The following is a 22,837-nucleotide window of genomic DNA, read 5'->3' as shown; positions in this document are numbered from 1 at the left end:
CAAAAATTTTTAAATAGGGTTTTATTTTAATAATTTATTAATTAAAAAGTAGTATTGCAAGTTTTCCATCTCAAAAAATAAAAATAATACAAAAACATCCCTTTACTTAAAATGTACTTTCAGTACATATTACACTCTTTCAATAAATTCCTTTTCAGAAAATAATATTCATTATAAAGATTGCTTCATGATAAAAAATTATTGGCAAAAGCCCAATGGCATTCATAATATGTGTAGAAAAAATACATCAAAAGGATATTTCCTATGTTATAAGTGTATACTCTGCATATAATATGTAATAAATATATTAAATAACATATATATAACTTGTAGTCTGGTACACAATAATTACTCTTCCTTAATAGCTGTCTGTAATCCTATTCCAAAATGTCAGTGCATTACTTATGTTTGAAATATTAATATAACACATATGTGTGAAATTTATGAAATATTTTTTATAAAATTAAAAGGGAATTCCCAGTATGGGTGAAAGTACAAAACTATAAACAAATGTCAAGATCGCTGATTTAGACCTATTATCATTTAGATTTGTGGGCCATATCAGAGCAGCTTGTCTTTTGACTACAGTGGTTGTTGTTAGAAACGTATTCTGTAACTAAAACTCAATGTTCTCCAGTTTTTTTTCACCTTTCAATTTTCTTGCCTTACTGAAAACTTTCATTCACTCTAATCTTTAAGATGAAGCAAGATTTTCATCAACCTTTTCATGACACTTATCTAATCAATCCCCATCTTCTTCCTAATAAGAATAAAATCTATCACTTTTTCACCATCTCTAATTTACTTCCCTGGCTTCTTTTGTGGCCCCCACACTACCACCATCACTCAACATAACATTATAGCAAAAGCTTCAGTTCTGCTCTTCATAACACCCATGTGGATAACTCTAATCTGTTCTTGTTCCTACAGTCAGAGTTATGTTACAGTTATATTACAGTTAAATCTGAACACATGACTCCTTTGTCTCCACTTATATAATTGCAAAGTTTGTCTTCTGGGGATATCTAAACTCTTCAAAATAATTCATACAATTATGTTCCTTTGCATAACTCTTCATCCATATCTTCCTGTGTGTGTATGCCTTCACCATTACCAACCAAACATCAGTTACCCTTCAGTTATAATTTTATTCCTCAAATTCATCTCATTTTCTTTTTGCTAAGACTTTGCTTACACCGCATCCTCTATCTGAACTATTATTTCTACTTCACCTGTTTACCTGTCTACTCTTGACTTAGCAGTGAATCCTCACACTAGATTGATACTTTACCCATAGTTTTCTATGACCCTTCAAGGTTATGCTCCAACGACTTCTCCTATAATAGCATATTTATACTGCACATTTTTCTGTAGGATTGGTTTGTTTACTTCCATATCTCCCTTGCACACAGTTAGGTTAACTTTAGAATAAGTTAGTTTAGTGAGAATCCAACAGTTAGCAGAGTCCCTGGCATAATGTTTCTAAGTAGTAGTTGAGTGTATAAGCAAATGTTTAACTACTAAATTGAAGTATATGATATAGATGGCAAGAAAACTCTTCAAGGAAAGAAAAAAGAATAGAAAGCTTTACTGAGTAGTTTGTATCTGAGCTAAGCTTAGGAAGGCAATAACTAAGATAGGTGAAGAAACTGAGAAAACAAAGTTTTGAAATAATGTTTTCTATGTCCAAATTGTAAGCATAAATGACATGCTAAAACAGTATCAAAACAAAACTCTCCTAATACTAAAAATGGTAAATAAAGGGATACAAATGAATAAATGCTAATTAAGAGAATTAGGTACAATGATTAAGGGATTATCATGATAATGCATATAATTGTAGAGCACTAAAACATTTTTCACTTATGCTCTCTGTTATTCTAGAGATAATAATGCATGAAAGTCAAACATAGACCCTAGTCAACAGTCAATAAGGGACACAGTACATGTTATTCTGTGTTATCACTGTTGAGTTAATGAATAAGAAACTGAAGCTGAAATCATGTTGCCTCTCCCTTTGGAAGATAACTTTGGAATAATTTTGAGTGAAGTCCCCCTCACTCAGACAGGGGTGATAAACTACTGGGTCACTTTTGTTGTGTTCACAATAAAATTAAAAGCTATTGAACCCTTTTGTTATGCCAAGCATCCTCACAGCATTTCCTTTCCTTATTTCATTCTTCAGAAGATATCCAACACGGTACATAACACTGTTCATACATTCATTAGTATTTTGTTGTCACTTGTGAATAAAATAAAAGTTGAAAACTAAAATGCAAGAAGTAGAAATAAAACCTGGAGCAAAAATAAAACAGAATATTATCTCTGGCTATTATAAGCAAGTAATCTGAGTATATAGGTTTTCATAGAATGACTGTTTTGTATAATTTAATATTTTAATTTAATCTAATAACTTGAAATTACAAAATAAGATTTAATTTAAGAACTTTTAAAATATGTATTATAAACTCAAAAACTAGCAATGTTTTTTTCCATGTTACACATGTTACTCATTATTGGAAAGTATAATCACGATGAGCCTGGTTAAAGTTACCTATCTATTTTTCAGATAAATTGCAAGATTAATCTAATAGGCCATGATTATTCAATCTTAAAATAAATTATTATATAGTACTACCAAAACAAAAAAATACTTTACAAAAAATTATATGTATATGCACACATATATATGTATACATAAAACATAATGTCTCACATTGGGAAACATAATAAAATTTCAGTAAAATGAGATGACTTACTATATTTTGCTGAAATGCAATCATAAAATTTTAATTAAGGTCAGATTTCTTTATGTTCTCAAGCATAACAGATAGTGACAAGAATGTGGAGGTCATGGTATTACCTTAAAGAAGAATTTGTGAAAATTCAGGGCCATATCTAAAACATATATGTAATATATTTGGCAGGAAAGATCCCTGGATGTAAACAAAATCTTATAGGCATTGCTTTTGTGTTAAATTTAAACATGTGAAACCTACATGAGCAATGAATGCATCATCTTCTTATGTGCGTGCACACATTAAGTTTTATTTTTGAATGTTCATATTTGTATATAGTCTGATCAGATAAAATAAGCTCTTCATTTTCAATCATTTATGAGATTACCTAAGTATATTGTTGCTTTAGTGAAATTCTGGTTATGATCTACAACTTTAGATTCTGAATGATCTAAAAATGTTCTCCCTTAATCTGGACATTGCTTATTTAAAAGTATTGAATTTTAAAAGTCTAAAACTAGAATTTGGTATTTTATTAAAGAAATGAAATATATCATCAAGATATACAGTCTTATATATTTCACACAAGGTGGGATATTTTCTTGTAAATAGTTGGGATTTTACCATTTCTCTTGTCTGTACTTCATCAGGAATACAGAAGAATGGTTACTTGCTCTCTAATTCTGTTAAAATAAACAATGATTTGTAGAACTGAGAAGAATGTCATTCTGACTTTATTCACAATAAAATCAAAAGCTACTGAGCCAAGTTATCATCTAGGAAGTATAACAAAAATTAAGCATTTCTTTTCCTTATGCAGCGGTAACTCCTTCAAATATTGAAACAAATTTACAATAAATAAATAAATAAATAAGTAGTCATAATCCCTGAAGCAGAAAGCTTCATTGATTTCTGGGCATCATAGTAAACTGAATTTATCCAGCCATGAACTATGAAAAGTGAATGGAATACACACATATTCAAATTATCAATTCCTTTTAAATTTTAAAATGATGGGTTTATAATTACCTTAAATTCCTTTGAAGATCCTAGGTTGGAAATTGTTAAAATGTGTATTCATTAGATGGACTCCTTTCATGGTCTTCTAAAATTTGACAGTATGCTGCTGCTACTGTCCTCTGAAGCACTTTTGTCCATGAGGAGTATGGAAGATGCCAGCACTGCTCAGATTTTTAAAATTCCTTTAGTCCCTAGTACTTAACATTCGTATCCTACACAGGACAATTTTGGAACATGTACTGTATCTGAACTCCTCTTTTCCTTCTTTTTGTCTAACTTTATGGGCTGTTTCATTATATCTGCTACTCGATGAAGATTACATTTATGTTTATCTGTTAGTAATGCATTATTACTGCCCCCACCCCGACTCTGCTGAAGTAACTGAGCTCCTCGTTTTAAATTACTTTGAACACGTTAAGGCGGACCTTATAAGGGCACCCTTCTAGTAATTTAGCTCTGTTAAACCTGCATTCCAGAGAGTTGTTGTCCTTGTTTATTTTATCTGAGCAGGCAATACCCTGCCTCTGAATTACAGCTTTAAGTGTTTTCCATCTTAATGAGGGCGAGTATTCCTCTCAGGAGTTTATACTGCGACGGGAACTAATCTCCTGCTTGATCCTGTCAATACAATCTTGTCCTAACAATAAAGAGGAAGTTAAATGCTGCTTCTTAGTGGTAGAGTGATTAGAAAAAATGAAGAGAAGGTGAATTTCATTCCTTAATTCTGACCAGCACCACGGGGGAAATTATTCCTAAAAGCCCAAAGTAGGAGAATGATTATACTGGCTAATCTGATAAATATAAAATATCTCACTGATTCAACATAAGTGATCATATAACAAAATCTCTTTATAAGACTAGATTGGAAATCATAAGGAAAGGGGCCAAACAATGAAAAATAAAGGTCAAATAAAGTACATTTAGAAATGACATTCAGATGTTTAGAAAGCAATTTAGATTTAATTAAAGTCTAATTTTAGGTGGTTAAATGGCTCAAGTTGTAGAGCACCTGCCTAACAAATAGAAGACCTGAGTTCAAACCCCAGTACCACAAAAATAAATAAATAAAATCTAATTTTAAAGTAAATATGAGGAATGCTTTAACAAACATCCTTGACTAAGTGTAGACAGGCTTCTATTATATCCCCTGATTGGGGGCTGATTTATCTATCTTTGTAAGTATTCTGCTAAGCAAGTTTTAACAAAATATCCATGCTCCATATATGCTTACCCTGAATACTTGACTGGTTCCTCATCCTTCACCATCTTTCATGTGATGTTTGATCACCCTGACCTGTCTGTGGCAAGAATCCTGATGGGCAATTTAGCCAGAATCCTTCTTTATCCCTGATGGCTTCTCTTAGTGATTTCTGTCCACTGACTCCCATCCTGCTCCTTGGCTACAAATTCCCTATTTTTCTTGTTGTATTCAGAATTGAGTTAAATCTCACTCTACTATTGTGAAATCTCAACCTAAAAGCCCCTTGAGTAAACTGTTTTACCATTTCTTAATATGTCATTTTTTGTAAGTATCAGAAAAATTATTACAATAAATATCTTTTCCTACCAGAACAGTGAAAAAGAGGACAGTTTTAATTAAAGATTAAAAGAATCTACATGCAGGAATGGAATGGAAATAATGACTGAGAAATCAAGACTTAATGTGACAATCCCATTCACCTTTTTCTGGCATTGTTTTAGAATAGAAACCTTTCCAGTTTATGAGACTAAAACATTTCTTTTCATTAAAACAATTTTGTCACATAATGACACTTTGAAGGAAATTTGAGGAATATAGCTAATTTTTAAAAGTTTCCTTGAGTAACATACTATATGCAAATCTATACCAGTGTAAGGAAAATTATCATTATGCCCTGCCTTTATGGGCAGTGTGCTCAGTTTTAACTTTGAATCTTATTTTTTAAAATATAATGATATTGGATAAAAATTGGAATATAAAACTTGTTCAGCAAAGGCATCCTTGCTCTGCTTACTAACATAGACTACAAATAAGACTCAGTGCTGGGAAAAAGTCAAGAAAGAAAATTAAAATCCTCAGACATTTGGATCCAGGAATCTACAATTGTAAACATTGTGAGTAGCTCCTAACTTTTCTTTTTCCTACTTACAGATGTCATTCAATTCACAGAAAAATAGTTCTATCAGTTTAGTCAACATGAGGCAAGAATTTGTATCTATTTTATTTGCTGATATATCTGTTTCACCAACAAGAAAACCCAGAGGTAGAAGGTCCTTAATAAATGTAACTTGTTAATAAATGAATAGAATGAAAACATTTAAATGTAAAAGGTAAACTTTTGGAAGGTGAATCTGATTTTTATTAATTTCAGTTACTGACATCAAAAGGTATAATCCATTGAAATGGATTGAAATGTTTCTGACAAAACAGCTAACTTTCTCAAAAAAGAAACAGCATTTAATCATCACTTTGAGGATTATAACAACTTTATTTTTCAAAGCTGTCTTGGATTCTATATTTGTCATTAATTGTTATCCTTATTAATTTAGTTAGAAAATATATCCTGTATTCACTTTTTTCTATCTTGAGGAATCAAACATCCTTCTTCTTCCAAAAGTAATTATATTTACAATATTAAAACTAGGTGGGTGTGAAAATAAGCTGAGTGTGCAAGCATTAGATTTGCTTTAGTGTATTAATTAAAACTGAGTTTACTTAAAATAACAAAATTTTTTTCAAACAACAAAAATTTTCAAGTATCTTATGAAAAATTATTATATTTTCATTATTGTATTCCCAAGGTTTGCAGCATTGCACACAATTCATCAGACATTCAAGATAAATTTCTTAAAAGAACCAGATGTTTATTGCAGCATTATTCACTATAGCCAAGTTATGGAATAACCCCACTACTGATGAATGGATTAAGAAAATGTGGTATTTATACACAATGGAATTTTACTCAGCCATGAAGAAGAATGAAATCCTATCATTTGCAAGTAAATGGATGGAACTCAGAACATCATTCTGAGAGAGGTTAAGTCAGGCTCAGAAGACCAAAAATCGTATGTTCTTCTTCATATGCAGACTTAAGATCTAGGGCAAATGCAGCAATCTTGTTGGACTTAGGTCACACTCTAAGCAGACAGCACATACAGAAGGTATGAGGATAGGTAGGAAATCCAAAACTTGAAAGTATCTTATATCCCCACTGCAGAGGATCTAATACAGGAACCTTAAAGCAACAGTGGTCAATATGGGAAGGTGACCAGGAAGTAGTGAAGCTGTCAGGTAGAGATGAATCAATTCAGGTTGTAATACACTTATGCAGGGAAGCAATGCTAGGAATCTCTCTGTATAGCTATCCTTATCTCAACTAGCAAAAAAGCTTTGTCTTTCTTATTATTGCTTATGTCTTCTCTTCAATAAAATTGGAGGAAAGGGAAGAATAGGTTCTGCCAGGTGGGGGGGAGAGGGAGGGAACAGGAGATATGGGGGAGAAGTGGCCCAAACAATGTATGCACATATGAATATATGAATAAAGAAAAAAAAAAGAACCAGAAATAACAACAGAACAAAGGTGATCTACAGAGCAACCAACTCAGAATCAAGTATTTAAAACTTTATCTACTGTGTCCCAGTATCTGCTGAACCCCTACATAGTAAACTATGCCAAAACTCTGCATATTTCTAATCAAAGAATGCCTCTTCAGCAATGAACCTGATCACATCTTACTCAGTTGACAGGCGCTGCTATAGTCCATACTTGCATAAGAAAGCTAGCCTTACAATGCTGGTATTGATAATATAGTCTTGCTTGTCCAGCTAAGCTTAAATATAATCATCACTTTGTGGTACTGGGGCTTGAACTTTGGGCCTTCACCTTGAGCCACTCCACTAGCCCTTTTTTTGTGATGGGTATTTTCAAGATAGGGACTCCTGAACGATTTACCTGCTAGGTTCAAACCTATACTCCAGATCTCTGCCTCCTGAGTAGCTAGGATTATAGGTATGAGCCACCAAATCTGGCAAACATTTACTATTTTTAACAGTGTTTGTATCATAGTTACCCAAAATATAATTTGGAGAAAACTTGCCATTTCCTAGGTTTGTCAACATATTCATTTAGTTACTAAAGTAGCCAAACTGTTTTTAAATTCAAAAGGCTGTAAGATACTAAATTTCAAAAAGATGGTCAAAAAATGTTATGAATAATAATCAAACTTTTGAAGACCTCTATAAAAAGTCTCTATGTGAAAAGAACCATCAGAAGAACCATCAGAAAAAAAGGAAATCACCCTGTCAAATAGTGAGTATTGAATATTAGCTATACCTAGTGTATCATGTATAGTAAGTGGCACTTTTTAAAATCAACTTGTCTGGATGTGACAGAAATTACTTTTTGAACAATAATCGTAAGAATCACTATTGCTAGACTAATTTGAGATCTCATAATAGACGTTTTAATGAACAACTGTTCATTGTCTGGTTTCAATCCAAAGCAAATTGTCCTCTCTAGCTTAGACTTCTACAAATATGTGTCAAAAGACAGTACAGCATGTCAAGATTTCATCAGTTTTGTTATAAAATTACTATGTGTGGGTAGAATAAATAGAAAGAAATATTACTAATAGTTAATCAAGGCAGTTTATATTGGAGCTGCTGACTTTAATCAGAATTGATTTCTTAAAACAGCAGGTAACAAGAATAGGCATAGAAAGAAACAATGACATGACTGATGCTTCATATTCATTCTGGTCTACCTCAAAAGATTATAATTTATTGTTTTTTTTTCTTTTACGTTGACCAAACAAGACATATGTCAAAGTTTCTGAACTTCATGTCTGGATGAAAGAGACAAATAAAAACCTATTCATTTATTATACCAGGAAAATAGGCTCAGAATTTTACTTTTCAAACATAGTATTATGCATTACTTTTTAATCAAAGGGTAGGGATCAGTGCATGTTTAAAATGTCAATAATCTGTTCCTGATGTATAATTTATGAAAGTAAGAAAAGATGTAGTACAAAAGGGTGTGTGTTGGGAGTTGCGGAGATTTGTGACTCCATAAACTATGTCTTTACTCAGAGATGATTTTAAAACTTATTTTAATCCAAAAGAAATGCTTAAAATGAATTCTGAAAGTTATACAGCATATCCTTTTAAAAATTCCTCAAAACCTCCCTTTGTTTTTGTTTGTTCTCTGTTGGTATTAGGGTTTGAACTCAGGTTTTCCTGCTTGCTCAGCAGGCACTCAACCACTTGAGCCATTCTGTCAACCCTTTTGTGGTGTTGGGTATTTTTGATAAAGGGTTTGCAAACTATTTGCCTGGGCTGGCTTTGAGCAGTGATGTGCCTAATCTCTGCCTCCACAGAAGCTGGGATTACAGGCATGAGCCACTAGTGCCTGGTCAGTAATCTCTTTTTCTTAAATAGGAAGCTCAAGTTTCAACTCTTAAAGAATGGACTCACGTTTCTTACTTCAAACTTTTTTTATTTAAAGCAAAAAAAAAAAAAAAATAGCTCTGTCTCTAAGTGACTATGAATGACAAGCTGAAACCTTCTATAAGTAGAACTGTATATATTTTATAAATCTGGAAAACATATTCCATCATATTTGTTTTTTCAAGGATATTTTGAAATAAAACTTAAGAAGGTGTTTTAAAAGTTCTGCTTGGAGTGAAGATAATATTAAGTAGCAAATAATACATTTTCTAGTTGCTGTTGTAGTTAATTGGAAATTCCTTTTATTTTAGATTGTATGCTTTTAGAAACTCAGCTGCCTTTCTCATCATTCTGTAGTATAATCTTGAAAATATAACTTACCACATTTATAGAATAAACTGACTAAGCCTTTGAAGACACAATAAGAAACTCTATTATTATAAAGTAATGTTGAGCAAAGTATGTATTGTCTTAAGATAGCATTTAGACAACCACGATTTAGAGAACCTTTCATGATTTTTCCTATAAAAGTAATGTATGTTTATTGCTATTTAAGAAATACTCACTTCTGAAAAGACAGTTTAACACCTTTCTATATTCATTTGAAGAGATGATTTTTTTAAAGCATGATAAATGTTACACTCTAAAGGCGTTAAAGTCACTTTAATATATTTTATGTACTCCAAGAACTTCCTAGTTGCATTAATTATTTGCTGTATATTTACTTTAGATATACCAGAAGGGCATCTGTTCATAGTATTAACTTGTATAATTAAGAGCAATTGCAAAAACTTGTATCTTAGAAATGAGTAAGTGTCAAGACAATACACAGAGCACAATAATACACAACTTGTATAAAACATATGTGTTCATCAAGTATTATAGTTAAATGGACCCATAATGCCCAAATTTATTCTTTGATTTAATTTAATTATTTTTCCAGTCTGGCTTATATTTGTGGAGATGATCTGAAATGTTTTTAAAAAAATTTGTGTATGACAGTGTTTAATGAATTTGTAAAGTAGCAATATGCTATATACTGGCCATTATTTTGACAGTTAGAAATCTAAAATGTATGCTTATTCAATTCTGGTCCTCCCAAGGCTAGATTGTTTTTTAACAGCTCAATAGTCTAGAGATAGCTTTTAAAATTAACAAAATGCAAGAGTCCAGAAAAGTTAATAAAAAACAGCTCAATCGTGATAAGGTTGGCCGATATTCACAGAATTCAGGAAGAATAAGTCCATCTTACTCTTTCACAATAAATCTGTAATGGAATTTAAATGAAACACACCATTATGAGAGAATAATTCCTACATAATAGAGAGCTATAATACATTTGAATGTAATGTTCGCATATTTATTAGTTTAATCAATAAATGTGTATTTTATAGATTTAATTTACTGGAGCTATAATATTGTAGCTACTTTATTAGCTATTAAAGAGAATTTGTTATTCTTTGGGTTTTCTAAAAGGCACTGAATCTGAGTAAATTAGGGTTTAAGCATTGAAACAAATACTTAAAAATAATTGTAAGTGAAATAGGTCATACTGAGGACAAATAAACTCTTCACCTCTAAACTGGATAAAATTAAAAAGTTTTTGAAATAATGAATTGTGATTAATAAAAAATAACTTTGCATATAGAAGAATGAGAATCTATAAGGTTTTCTCAATTAAGTAGATTGTGTATAATTTTTCCACCTCTCGATTTATACTTTCTTAGTTAAAAATAAATATTTTTTAAAAATCATCACAAATATTTATTTCATGATTAAATGTCTAGTAACCCAATCTGCTGATTAAAAATACATTAGTCGTATCTTCTATCTCTGGGGAAAGGAAATTTGTTAGTGAATCATAACTGAGTTTATTTCCCTGTTAATCATGATGAGTTACTTCAAATATTAATTGGGAAACATAGCAGAACTGTCTGCAATAATTCTTTATTTCAAATGTTACATATAGAGGAGAAGGAATCACAGTTTATGAAATAATTATCTATGGATCTATAATTGGATAAGCTTGCAAGTGAGTATTTGGATATAAATGTTCTTGATAGTTCATCAAGTATTCTTGGAAATGATAGATACAGAAGCCTTAAAATGTTAATGATGGGGATATTTGATGGCCAATATAAAATGGTTAGAGTGGCTATTTGATACTAGCAGTGGTGAGGGGGCGAATTGGTGCAAGCCAGAACTTGCAGGTATAACTTTAGTAGTGTTCATGATGAAATTTCATCTTCAGAGGGAAATTTTTCTTTTTATAGAATAGAGTAAATATTATTTCACTTTCCCAATCATTTAATAATTAAGATCATCGATTGGCAGCTAATAACATTCAAACACAAAGTATTTTTCTCTAGCTTTCCTTAAGAACTTATGAATTGTGAACATTAAAGTAATAAGGTGGTATCATGCTTATGGCTGTAAATAAAGAAATTGTCAGTTACCCTCTTCAGTGTTGAAATGAAATTATCCAAGTAGCTGCTAAATTAAAACACAAATAATAGCAGATGGCTCCCTACTTAATTTTGGTAAATTGAATGAATTCATTAAAGATATTAGAAATGAAAAGTCTATCTTTGTTCAACTTTCTTCATTTTGATAGTATTATTGAGAATAGTTTGGTGTTCTTTTCAGTTAAAAAACAGATCATCAATTTGCTAATATGAATCTGCTAATTCAGGTTTGTCTTTCATTAAATGACCCTGAGAAGTCAATCAAGAGCAACTATTCTACAAAAGTGACTATTCTCCCATCATGACAATAAAGGCAAAATAAATATACTTTCAATAAGGATTATTGTGTCTCATTATGTGTGTTATTTCAAGTTTTTTTTAAATTGCATAATATCAAAACAAAAAATCAATTAAGCTTATTAATACCATAATAACATAGACCAACAATATTTGATACTAATGTGAAAGAAAGTTGAGTCAACATTACTTCTTGTGTGATGTGATGATATAACTCATTTTAAAAGGCTAATTTCAAATTTCAAACTGAAATGGCATCTTTTTGGGGATTCCATTTGTCTCTTCTTTTTCTCTTGGCTCGTCCTCTCCTTTCATGTCATTTTGCTCACAACTTTCTGAAGAGTACTTTGCTTTCTCCCAAAGATCGATGAAGAAAATAAAGGAAGAATGGCCAAAAAGGTCTTAGCAGAATCACAATTAGTGAGGTAGACCTAGAACTGAAATTCAGGAAAAAAATCCTAGATCTATCAGCAATTCAGTTTTTACACTAACCCATTATTAGTTGGTGAAAGAGAAAAACACAGAATGTCTTAAAAGAGCACATCATTAACCATTATAATAAACAATATCCAAACACATTTGGAATATTTTTTAAGAAAAAATAAGTTTGTGCTAAACTTGTTACATATTGGTAATATATCCCCATTTATTTTGGAGCATTTAATATATTAGCATCTAATTTTCTAAATTGCTGAATTTTTTAGAGTCATTCAAATTGGTTACTTTTCATTTTAAAGATTTTAAAGATAATATGAAATCAGGAAATACTGGAAACTGAAACACAGGTTAACAATGAAGCACCCCAGTTTAGGAAACCCAGTGTGTTCTCTGCACTTGTTGAGAGAAACACACAATGGCATTATTCTGAAAAGAAATTTCACTTTCATTTAAGAACACAGATGTCTAGGAACATGGTAGAAATTGTACATATGTATATTTATGTAATATATGTGCATGACCACTCACATTTTGAGTCCGATTGTTTCTTCCTACGTAGATCTGATTTACTTAAACATAATATACCGATTTTGCCAAAGACAATCAACATGTACTATAGTTTGTAAATTGCACAGTCCGATAATAATGTTGGGCTATTGAAAGAAAATATCCCATGAAAGAAGGAACCACACAATATTATCTGATTAAAAGGTAAATGAAATTGATCATTGTATGGTATCATGTGTAATTCATTTGAAGACAAGACAATATTAAAACAATGTTGATTTAAAATAAATATTTTCTCCATACATCCCCAAACACACGCACATACTGAGCAAATTTACTATAATAAAATTCCAGAGGGGAAAATGCCAAAGAATTGAGAAACTGGAAGTCATTGACAAATTACTTTCTCCACTGGAATAAAAAAAACGACCCTTTTATACCAAACTAAGAAAAGCACTATAACTTTACAATTTTACATCCCAAAGCTGTAATTATCCTTCATAATTCTTCAAGATTTCATCGGTGAGCTTTACAAGCAGAAAAATTATTGACCAGAGATTCACATCAATAAATGCAAGTACTAAAAATATTTCCAGAGAAAATGTTAAGATGTCTTTGAGAAGAAAGGAATGTTATTAGCAATTGGAATCATTTTATGACTGTGTCTTGATAATTTTTTTAACCTACACTTTGTGGAAACTCCAGGTTCTTTCAACTGCAAGCGAAATATAACAAAACAGTAACAACAACAAAACTTATTAAAGCATTCAGAAATTTGTCATATCAATTCAATTAAATCTGGTAGTGGAAGAAATCTATTGGCTGCTCGATCTACACATCTAAAAAACTTTGAATTTAAAAGAGGTTTACTTTGAGGAGTGCTCCATAATTTTCTAAATTTGTTTTTGACTTTTTTTTTAGTTTTTTAACTATTTTCTTCAGCTGAAAGATTTCTATAATGGATTGATACAGAACTCTGCCCTTGGACAAGCTCTTCTTTTCTCATTTTAAAAAGCCAAACCACCCCCACCCTATGGATTTTTTTTTCCAAGATTGAGAAAATAGAATGAAAATGCCCACCAAACATTTCTCTCAAGTAGTCAAAATTACTTTGCCAGATTAAGAAGTCATCAACTGTTTCCCACTTGTGCCCTGTGTATTAAGGTCTGTGACCTTAGCAAGAAGCAATGTTTTAAGGCATTTCTGCAACTGCCATCTTCCATATTTCATTAGGGTTATACATCCCCTCTTCTGACTCTTTGCCCTCCCCTTTTCTTTTTCCCTCCTCTGTCCAATTTATGATTTTTTGTAATACTGTTAAACATTTAAATAAATGCACATTAAACCATATTTAAATGAATGCATATTAAGCAATGGAATGGTTTTAAATATATTCATGAATGTGAATATTAAAGACTTATGCATAGTGGAAGGATGCATACATTTCACAGCTTGAAACAGAAGCATCATCACAGGATGGATCAAACACAGGTTATATGGTCGTTAATAAAGCAGACAGTCGGTTCTTACCTGCTTAACTGCATGATGACAAACACATCTAAATAACACGCAAAAGAAAAGTCCCCAGGATCGGAATCATCTGTCTTCCACGCTGTGGTGACAATTTTATACCCTGGTGCTATCTTTGCTTACATACATTTGACTGACTAGAATATTTGTAAGTGATGCTAGGGTTAATTCGTAACCCTACTTGCTTCGTCCTCTTTGCGAACAGCCGGTTGGCGTCTCCCAAGGCTGGAAACACGCATTGTAGCTTTAGAAGTAGAACCTAGCCTGTTCGGTTTCCCAGCCAGACACCCATCAGAAGGAGTTCCCTGCTTTAAAGGACTGATGTCCTCCACCTGAAGCAAAAGGGAAAACCTCTGGGGTTCAGCTCTTGGGGACCAGGAGCACAACCATTAGAACTCCGTGCCACTGTTTGGCTGCGGAAGCCCAGGAACCCGCCGCCAAGAGGCGCCACCCCCTCTGCGCTCTGGGGTGGACCGCGCGCGGGCAGAGCGCGCCCACAGCAGGTCCTCCCTCCTCCCACCCCACCCCCAGAAAAAGGGGGGCAAGCGAAGAAGACTAACTTTAAAGTGGTGCACTGTAGGCCAGATAGTTCCCATTCCTCACTCGGCTTTGAACTCCAACCTGATATTCCAAGCCGTAGCTCTAAGTTGAAATGAAACACTTTCCCTCACCCCACTGCCCCCGGGATTCTTGGGAGTTGGTGAAGGAAGGGAAGGTATGACATTCAGCAAGACTTCAATACTGATGATCTTAAGAAGTCACACAGCAATTCTCAGCCCTCTTAAGCAGTCCGATGAAAACAGCATAAGGCCTTACACAGCAGGCACACTTGAAGCACCGTCATGCACTCATCTTAGGCACAGCTCATTAAAATATAAATAAATAAATATGATGGCAGGAAGGTGTTAAGGGATTCCAGAAGCCGCAAGTCTGTCCTCTGGTACCGCAGAGGTTTTGGAAAGTGAGCATTCTGGAAAGATGACACCCCCTGTCATCAGAGCAGCAAATGCCCCCACCGCCAAGCACACATCCGCCGTGTGGCCAGTGTGGAGCCTGCACCAGCAGCCAGAGAGGAACATCGGTGCCACCCGCAACCCGCACGGCCTCGGGCCAGGGGATCGCCGCGCGCGGTGACCCCGCTCCCTGACCAGGTGGCTGACTTCCTTGTAGCCAGGGCTGCTCCTAGGTCTCCTGGCAGAGTCGCCTGTTGATAGCCCTCTGGATAAAACGCGCTGGGCTGAGAGAACAATCTCCCCTTCCCAGGGGTGGCCTCCAATCCGGTTGTTAACACAGCAAAACGCACTTACCTAGATAGCCAGGGTCGGCCTCACTGGAGTAGACCAGATTAAGAAGAAATGATCTGACTGCGCTGAAAGTTTCTTTTTTTTTTTTTTCCCTCCCTCCACCCCTGCGCAACAGCAGCAGTCCTCCAAAGAGGGTGTTTGAATTGGCGAATTACACTAAACCCTCGTCCCTTCCAATAAAGACACGGACGCTGGTGGCACTGGCTTGTTAAGCAGGACAACAGGACTGGCACAGAGAACAGGTAAAAACTAGTGACGGCGAGGGGCGCCAAGCGGACCACAGCCCAGCTCTCTCGGTGGAGCCAAGGGGAAGCCCTTGAATCCCAGACGGGGGATGGGGTAATGCTGCAGCTGGAGTACTTTTATGTCTGGAAGCTAAAAGGTCTTTTGAATTAAAAATAATATTTTAAAAAGCATTGCTTAGCTTGTAGCGACAGCTATCAATTCAATGACAGGAATAGTTTTCCGAGAAATTTACAAAGAAAGAAAGAAAAGCTTAAACAATAGGTTTTCACCTCCATCCATCCCAATAAAGGGAAATGTTGCAGAAACCAGAAACTTGTCCTCATGTGATGAGGGAGGGAGCCACAGAGAAAACCCTCAGTATCTATTAGAAATTATTGACACAGGCAGGTTTGCATTGAATGAGTACTATGCACTTGCCTGTATGGGAAGTAGGAGCAAAGATTTGTGTTTTTCAACACAACTATACTAAATGGGTAGATAATATTCCTACCAGTTAAACCTATAAAGGCATAAAATATTGACCATATTAACATACTTATTGAATATTGAGGGTGGGGGTGGGCAAGTATGAAGAGTGAGGCAATTTATTTTTTCATGTAAAATCCCTCCCTGAATTTCAATTTACTACAACCAGGATAATCCGGGGTTTCTTCAGATAGCTGTCTTCCTTGGAACTGAGCACTTCCTGTCTAATTAACTGTTCAACAGCTAATTCACAAAATCAGAGATGTACTGCCAAATATTATGCCTGAATACAATGTCCAAAAAATATGTTCATGTGTAATTTAGGACGTTGCTAGAAAAACATGGTGCCCTCAAAACTCACACTCCTCTGCTCACCATATAGTGGCATTTTAGTGCTTAGAGTCTTGATAAATCCATAAAAATGCACTTTACAAAAGTCCCCCCCTCAGTCTTGCAATTGCTTAGATAAGTTGACCATTTGACCTGAACAACCTTCTGAAGATCACAGACACAGTGAACTTTCCCAAGTCCTGCAGTAGTCAGGTCTCTATTAAAGTCCTCTCTTAGATACACATAAAATTTGACCTTTCAAATGGAACATGAATGCACAGCAAGAAGGTTTTGGGGGGGAAGGGGGAGTGTACTATCTGTATAATCTGTAATATAAATGAGAACAGAAATGAAAAAAAAAGAATGCAAAAGGTAATGGGGTAATTCAATGCTTATGCTATATTAATTGCAAGCAGCATAATAATAAATATGGACAGATATTTGAGTTCTGAAAGTGACAATAATGCAAAAAAAAGAAACTGTCAAAAAGCAATGATTCTTAAAAATAATGCTAGTATTAGTTACTAATGACATATAAAGAGAACAACTTACCAGAGGAAATTTCAGGAAGCAAGATGACTATGAGAGAAATCCATCCAGGGTTCAAACAGATAGTCCATAGTCTTCCAATTCAAGGTAAAGTACTGAGCTGCAGGGTGGTTGGACTTTGAAAAAATCAGCACTTCCTGGTGTCATGTAACCAAGTGAAACCAGTTACACAGAAAGCCACAGATCCCCAAGGAAAGGAGGCAAAATGTGAAAAAGGTGGTTTTTATTGAGTGGGTGGGGATGTGGACTTATTTGTGGTGATCCTTAGGCAAGCAAAGTGAAAATTTGCAGACTGTACATCCCCATACAGTGGGGAAAGACAGAAGCAGTGTAGCTCCAGAGAACAGGAGGTGTAATACAGATAAATCTGCAAAGAGAAGTAAAAAGATGTGTTGAAGACAAGGAGATAAAGAGAGAACTAGTGTGCAAGACTGGAGTCATCCTGATAGATATAGCAGCAAGAATGATTTAGGCTGCTGGGAGGACCCAATGAGAATTCAAGAGAGCACCGCTTCGGAAATCCTGCACTGATCTTCCCACGCTCAGTTCTCTCAGAGTTACCTGCGCTGGGAGCATTATTATTAGGATTAATAGTACTCCATCAGTACATTTCACTAGGATTTCCCTTGAATTCCTTCCCTCGCAGCAACTGAGGGAGGCGTAATAAGAAAGTCCAAGACCATAGCACCCCAAATAAACCACTGCGCCGGGTCACATTATGATGACTAAGTCATGAGCGATTTGTATTGGTGGGACTGGGGGTGCAAGGACTGGAGATGCAGACCATGCCGAGTCTCTGGACGCTTTCGGGGACGCTGAGCGAGCAGCTTAGGCCGGGGTCGGCGCCGGGCTGGAGGAGGAGGCTGCAGTCCCCGGATCCCCCTTCCTGTGCGAGTCCGGCAGCCAGCGGTTCGCGGCGATGGACCTGCAGCACTCCAAGCCTCGGCTCCTCAGGGCTTGCTTTACTGAGGACCCCCTGGCCCCGAGGAGCCGGGGACAGGCTGCTTGGCGCCTGCCTCCGATTCCTGCACAAATACGCTGGGAGAGAGCGCCAGAAAGGTCTTTGCTCTCGAATGCATTATCTTGCCATTTTCTTGCACCGATACTGCATAAACGATCACCTGATCGATCGGGTAAGAGTAGCTTTATCCCTGCTCCCTTTTCCTCGCGGTGACCCCATTCCCTCTCCAAACCCCAAAAGCCCAATCTCTCTCTCTCTCTCTCTCTCTCTCTCTCTCTCTCTCTGTCTCTCTCTCACTCTCTCTCCTTTGAAGTCTGCTTCCCCTGGGTAATAGTCGATGTGACGGAAAGGTTGGTTTCTGGATAATTTATATTTTGGCTGTGGAATGGATGCCTCCTCCCCACCAGGGTACTTTCCTCAGGGAGGCCCCTCGGTCCCCACCCCTGGGCTCTGTTCCCCGAGCCCGGCTCTGTAGGAAAAGCGCTGTGGGAGTCTTTTGCCCTGTGCTCCAGCTCTGCCTTCCTCCGGACACTGAAGCTTAAGAATTATTCATCTCTCTTTTTTAGAAATAGCAGAGAAAGGTAAAGTGGAAATTGATTTCTTGCAGAGAATGAGTCGCCGAATGACAGGGAATAAACATTTGCCCTGGATAAAAATGTTCTTGGTAAGTAGTCTTATTTTCTCACTGCCCCATCCCCCACTCCATTCATTTGTTTGCTCTCTGTATGTAAATCAAGGGCTGGTTCAATGAAAATTGTTTTTCCCTCTTTCCTTGGAGAGTAAGTGTGAATTTGAAGTGGGGGTTTTCAGGAGGCGATATCCTATATTAAAATATCCTACATTGAATACCCAGAGACAGGTGAAGCAATCTTTGCTTGCTTGTTAAAGGTAGTATTTAAGGATCTCCCTTATTCCCTACTAACTCCTGTCGGGGAAAAAAAAGAAAATAGTTTTGGGTAATGGCTCCAGGTTTATGCTTTTAGTATACTGTGGCTATGTTCTAAAATATAGTACTATTTCAACGATAGAAATACGAATGGGTATTTTCATATTTTGCATGTAAGTTAAAGCTATAGAAATTTCTTACTAAATGTGTATTTTGGTTCTAATTCTTGTATCAGACACAAATTAGTAGTGTTCCAAATGGTAATTTGCATGCCTTGATGCTACTATAAATTCATAAAACCCTTTGGTTTTTCATGAGTCTATAGCACCCCCAGCCTGTATATGCTCATAGTGTGAAGAGTGGGAGGTGGAGGAGAGGGAAGAAGCCAAACAGCCCTGGATTGTGCTTATATCATATGTCACTAAGTGTGGAGAATTACAGGCCTTGCAAATTGTGTGAACTTGGTTTTGAAGTGTAAGCTGACCATTTTGAATATGAAAAATTAAAGGAGATTTTCTACAGGAGAAAACATTGATATTGAACTACGAGATATGTTTTACTAGTACAATATTTATTTAAAAATATTTTCTCTATTGTTGTCAACTTTACTGTCTTCTAATTTTAGTAATAGAGGTAAGATAATTGGAACAAAACTTATTCCAGATGCAATCAGGATGACTTGAATCTCATCCAAAATACATGATATTACAATTTTATCTGTACTAACAAACTTCATTTTAGATCATCAACATTCTAGAAATCAGGAGTATAAAATCCCAAAAAAAAAGAAAGCTAAGTGGCAAATTACAACAGGAAGGCAAAATATGCACGGGTGCAGGAATCTTGATTAATATCAAAATTGTCAAGGAAAAAAATTTAGTAATGACATGTTAATATAACTTTTCTTTCTTTCTCCCCTCAGGCTATTCCCAGTCCTAATGATATGCAGGGCAGAAGTTTTTCCTCAGTTATCTCCTTTGACCGAGGACAGAGGACGGATAATTTCTCTGTCTGTTTCGCAGAGGCTTACAGATGTGGCTGGAAGGACCTGAGGTCCACACAGAAGATCAATATCCTGAACTACATTCATTGCCTCAGCAAGCTTAACAACTGTGTTACACAGGGTTGTTTTCATATAAGACCTCAATTTGCTTCTCAGACCTAATGTGATATTCCAAGAAATAGATTTGTCTAATGAAAACTCAATCTGATTTAGAAAAATGTAACTAAGATTTTTATTTTATACCTGAATCAAATGTAATATTGTTCTTATATATTTGAAAAAACACCAACATAAGAAAAACATTGATTCTGTGAACCTTAGCTCCTAAACTTTAAAGAAGTTTTATAACATTGAAAGTTTTATAAAAAAATTTAAATATCTGGGCATTAAATCCTATAATTGCCTTTGATCAGCCCCCAAAAATAGTCATAGACTTTTATGTCTTAGCTGGCTTTGATTATCAGAACAAATCTGGTTTGTACTTTGCTCTCAAAAGTTATACATTTTAATTTTATTTTGAGAATGTCTTTGCCTGGATGATCACAATACATGTCTACAGTCAGTAATTTAGTACATTTTATACTATTGGTAAGGTTTTCTGTGATATTCGTGTACCTTCTTTCAGGTTTTGAGCACTAACATGTTTCTTTCCTGTTAACTCACTAAAACCTCTACTCTCAAAGCAACATCCAGCATATACTCAGGGTGTGAGGTTAACCCTGGAAGAGCCTGTGCCTAATTATGCGTGGCCCTGAGTTTGATTACCATGCTCTAAATAAGCAAATAAATAATATATAGTATTACAGAAATTGTGAAGCAATTTGCTTGTAAAGCAAAATATCATTATGCTTCAGAGTACTTCTAACCTTAAATCAACTTTATAACAAAACTATGATATACTAAGTTGAATAAATTCATATTGTTCTTTACATACAAAAAGTGATATATGGCACACATTTATGCACATATTTATTCTCATTAAAATATTCAAATTTATGCATTTTGGTCTCTGCTATGTGTCCATTTTGTCTTTAGAGCTTTCTTTCTGAAAAATGTCTAAATTTTCATAAGAACCTATGAGTGTAGGCATCCTCACATCTTATTTTATATGCTGCTATATACACTGGGTTAATGTACTTGAATTTCAAGTTAAGCATTTTTAGGGATGAGGGTTGTTGTACAGCTGAGAGACAGAGCACTTGTCTTGCATATGTGAGGACCTGTGTTCAATCCCCAGCTCTAACCAAACATAAAGTCCCCAAATTCAAGAAGGTATGTTGGAACTTGAAGGGACTTTATGGATCCTTTATTGTGATCCCTCATAATGGCAATGAACTTGAGAACTTAGAAAGGTTAAATGACTAGTGGACTCATATAACAATTTGTAACCTAATGCCCTTTAAATGTAGTTTTCTAGCTTCTTAGCTAGTATTCATTCTAAATCAGTTAAATTCTATTCCTAGTTACTAGGACAGGCATCATTTGATATTGAAATAGGCAATAAAGAAGGGAAAGTGCTACAAAGACAAACAAGTTGCAGCCAGCTATTTTAAGAGTTTATTTTGTTAATAACTAATACCCTTCATGGTAGAAAGTTAATCCCTGCTGTATTTTTCTCCCACAGCAACTCTCCTCCACACCACTCTCCTTCCATGATTGGGGAACATTTTCTAGAGTGGCTGAAGTCAGAAGTCACAACAGTTTTCATCATTCTTTGGCTTTCTTTTTTTTTTTTGCAAATGGCTAACCTAAAGTCCAATGTCAACATTAAAATCAGTGTCGCAGTTATTATTTTTGGAATAGATAAAACAAGAATGGATGAATAAATCTGAACATTTTTAAATGTCTATATTGAGCTCTCACAAAAAGCAAAAGTTTTGTATTAATCTTAAAAATAAAAAAGCTGTAAACCTCAGGCTGTTGGCTCATGTCTGTAGTCTTAGCTATCCCAGAGGCAGACATCAGGAAAAAAGGGATTCAACACCACCCTGGTTCAAAGCCACCCCCTAGCAGATAGTTCTCAAAAATGTCCCTCACAAAAGGAATTGGTGAAGTGGCTCAAGTGGTAGAGTGTCTGCCTAGCAAGCTTGAGGGTCATTGCCACCAAAACAAAGCATGTGTTTGCATGTGGAGCATAACAAATCTCCACATGCATATAACACAATATAGAGCGTCACACATTTCAAAACAGACTATCAACTATTGTTTCTGTAAAGTAACCATGATTGTGTGTCTTTCACATTCGTTCTCAACTACCATTTTCCAGAACAGCAATATACATAGTGAAGGAGCTTGAGAAATAGTTATTTAAGGGAGGAAACTAAGGATTTCACCAAACTTTTTATTTAATACTCCTAATAAAGTTTGTCATATTTAGTTTTATCCAATAATTTAGAAATTTTGATATTAAATAATAGAACTCTTCAAAGTATTTCCAAAATACTTGGCATATGTTTGACCAAGTGAATGAAATCAGGAGAGTTCACCAGAGACTTTTTATTTTATAAATACCTTACTAGGTGTGATAATTAACTTAATCCTCTCACCATGCTATGACATAAAGAAATATGTTTATTTGAAAAGTGAAGTGTAAGGAAATTGAAGACTGGTTATTATTTTCTTTGTCTGTTTGCATAGGCTGCTATAATAGAATACCATAGACTGAGTGGC

General features: G+C 34.9%; 2 protein-coding genes across 8 annotated transcripts in view; one reads left to right on the top strand and one right to left on the bottom strand.

Moving 5' to 3' along the window:
* Brinp3 (BMP/retinoic acid inducible neural specific 3) overlaps positions 1-17,458 on the bottom strand; it is a 425,930-nt gene extending 408,472 nt beyond the window's left edge. Inside the window, exon 1 of one of the 4 annotated variants that reach the window (XM_074047228.1) lies at positions 17,321-17,458. The gene's annotated coding sequence lies outside the window, so the exon portion shown is untranslated. Of the gene's footprint in view, positions 1-14,423; positions 14,893-15,730; positions 15,852-17,320 lie in introns of those variants that run through there. The other 3 variants (XM_074047229.1, XM_074047227.1, XM_074047230.1) reach the window with 3 other exon arrangements.
* Positions 15,442-21,909, top strand: LOC141413845 (uncharacterized). 4 transcript variants are annotated; one of them, XR_012438788.1, is made up of 4 exons: positions 15,442-15,574; positions 15,846-15,969; positions 18,845-18,942; positions 20,087-21,909. XR_012438788.1 is itself a non-coding variant. In XM_074047233.1 (3 exons), exons 1-3 carry the CDS (start codon positions 18,237-18,239, stop codon positions 20,327-20,329), a joined length of 555 nt encoding a protein of 184 aa, XP_073903334.1. In that variant the 5' UTR covers positions 17,799-18,236; the 3' UTR covers positions 20,330-21,909. The 4 variants fall into 4 exon arrangements, 2 of the variants coding, with proteins under 2 accessions (XP_073903334.1, XP_073903332.1); XM_074047233.1 differs by lacking the exons at positions 15,442-15,574; positions 15,846-15,969 and adding an exon at positions 17,799-18,450; XM_074047231.1 differs by lacking the exons at positions 15,442-15,574; positions 15,846-15,969 and adding an exon at positions 18,094-18,450 and having other exon boundaries at positions 18,886-18,942.
* Positions 21,910-22,837: the final 928 nt, after the last annotated feature.

This window comes from Castor canadensis, chromosome 11, assembly GCF_047511655.1.
Source record: "Castor canadensis chromosome 11, mCasCan1.hap1v2, whole genome shotgun sequence".
Lineage (NCBI taxonomy): Eukaryota > Metazoa > Chordata > Mammalia > Rodentia > Castoridae > Castor > Castor canadensis.
Note: the sequence above shows the minus strand (reverse complement) of the source record. Positions and strands in the feature narration are given on the sequence as shown.

Excerpts from the sequence above, each read along its gene's own strand:
- LOC141413845 (XM_074047231.1), top strand. The coding sequence starts at position 18,094 with ATGCAGACCATGCCGAGTCTCTGGACGCTTTCGGGGACGCTGAGCGAG. Across the intron at positions 18,451-18,885 it reads ACGATCACCTGATCGATCGG|AGAATGAGTCGCCGAATGAC; the intron begins GTAAGAGTAGCT and ends GATTTCTTGCAG. Across the intron at positions 18,943-20,086 it reads CCTGGATAAAAATGTTCTTG|GCTATTCCCAGTCCTAATGA; the intron begins GTAAGTAGTCTT and ends TTCTCCCCTCAG.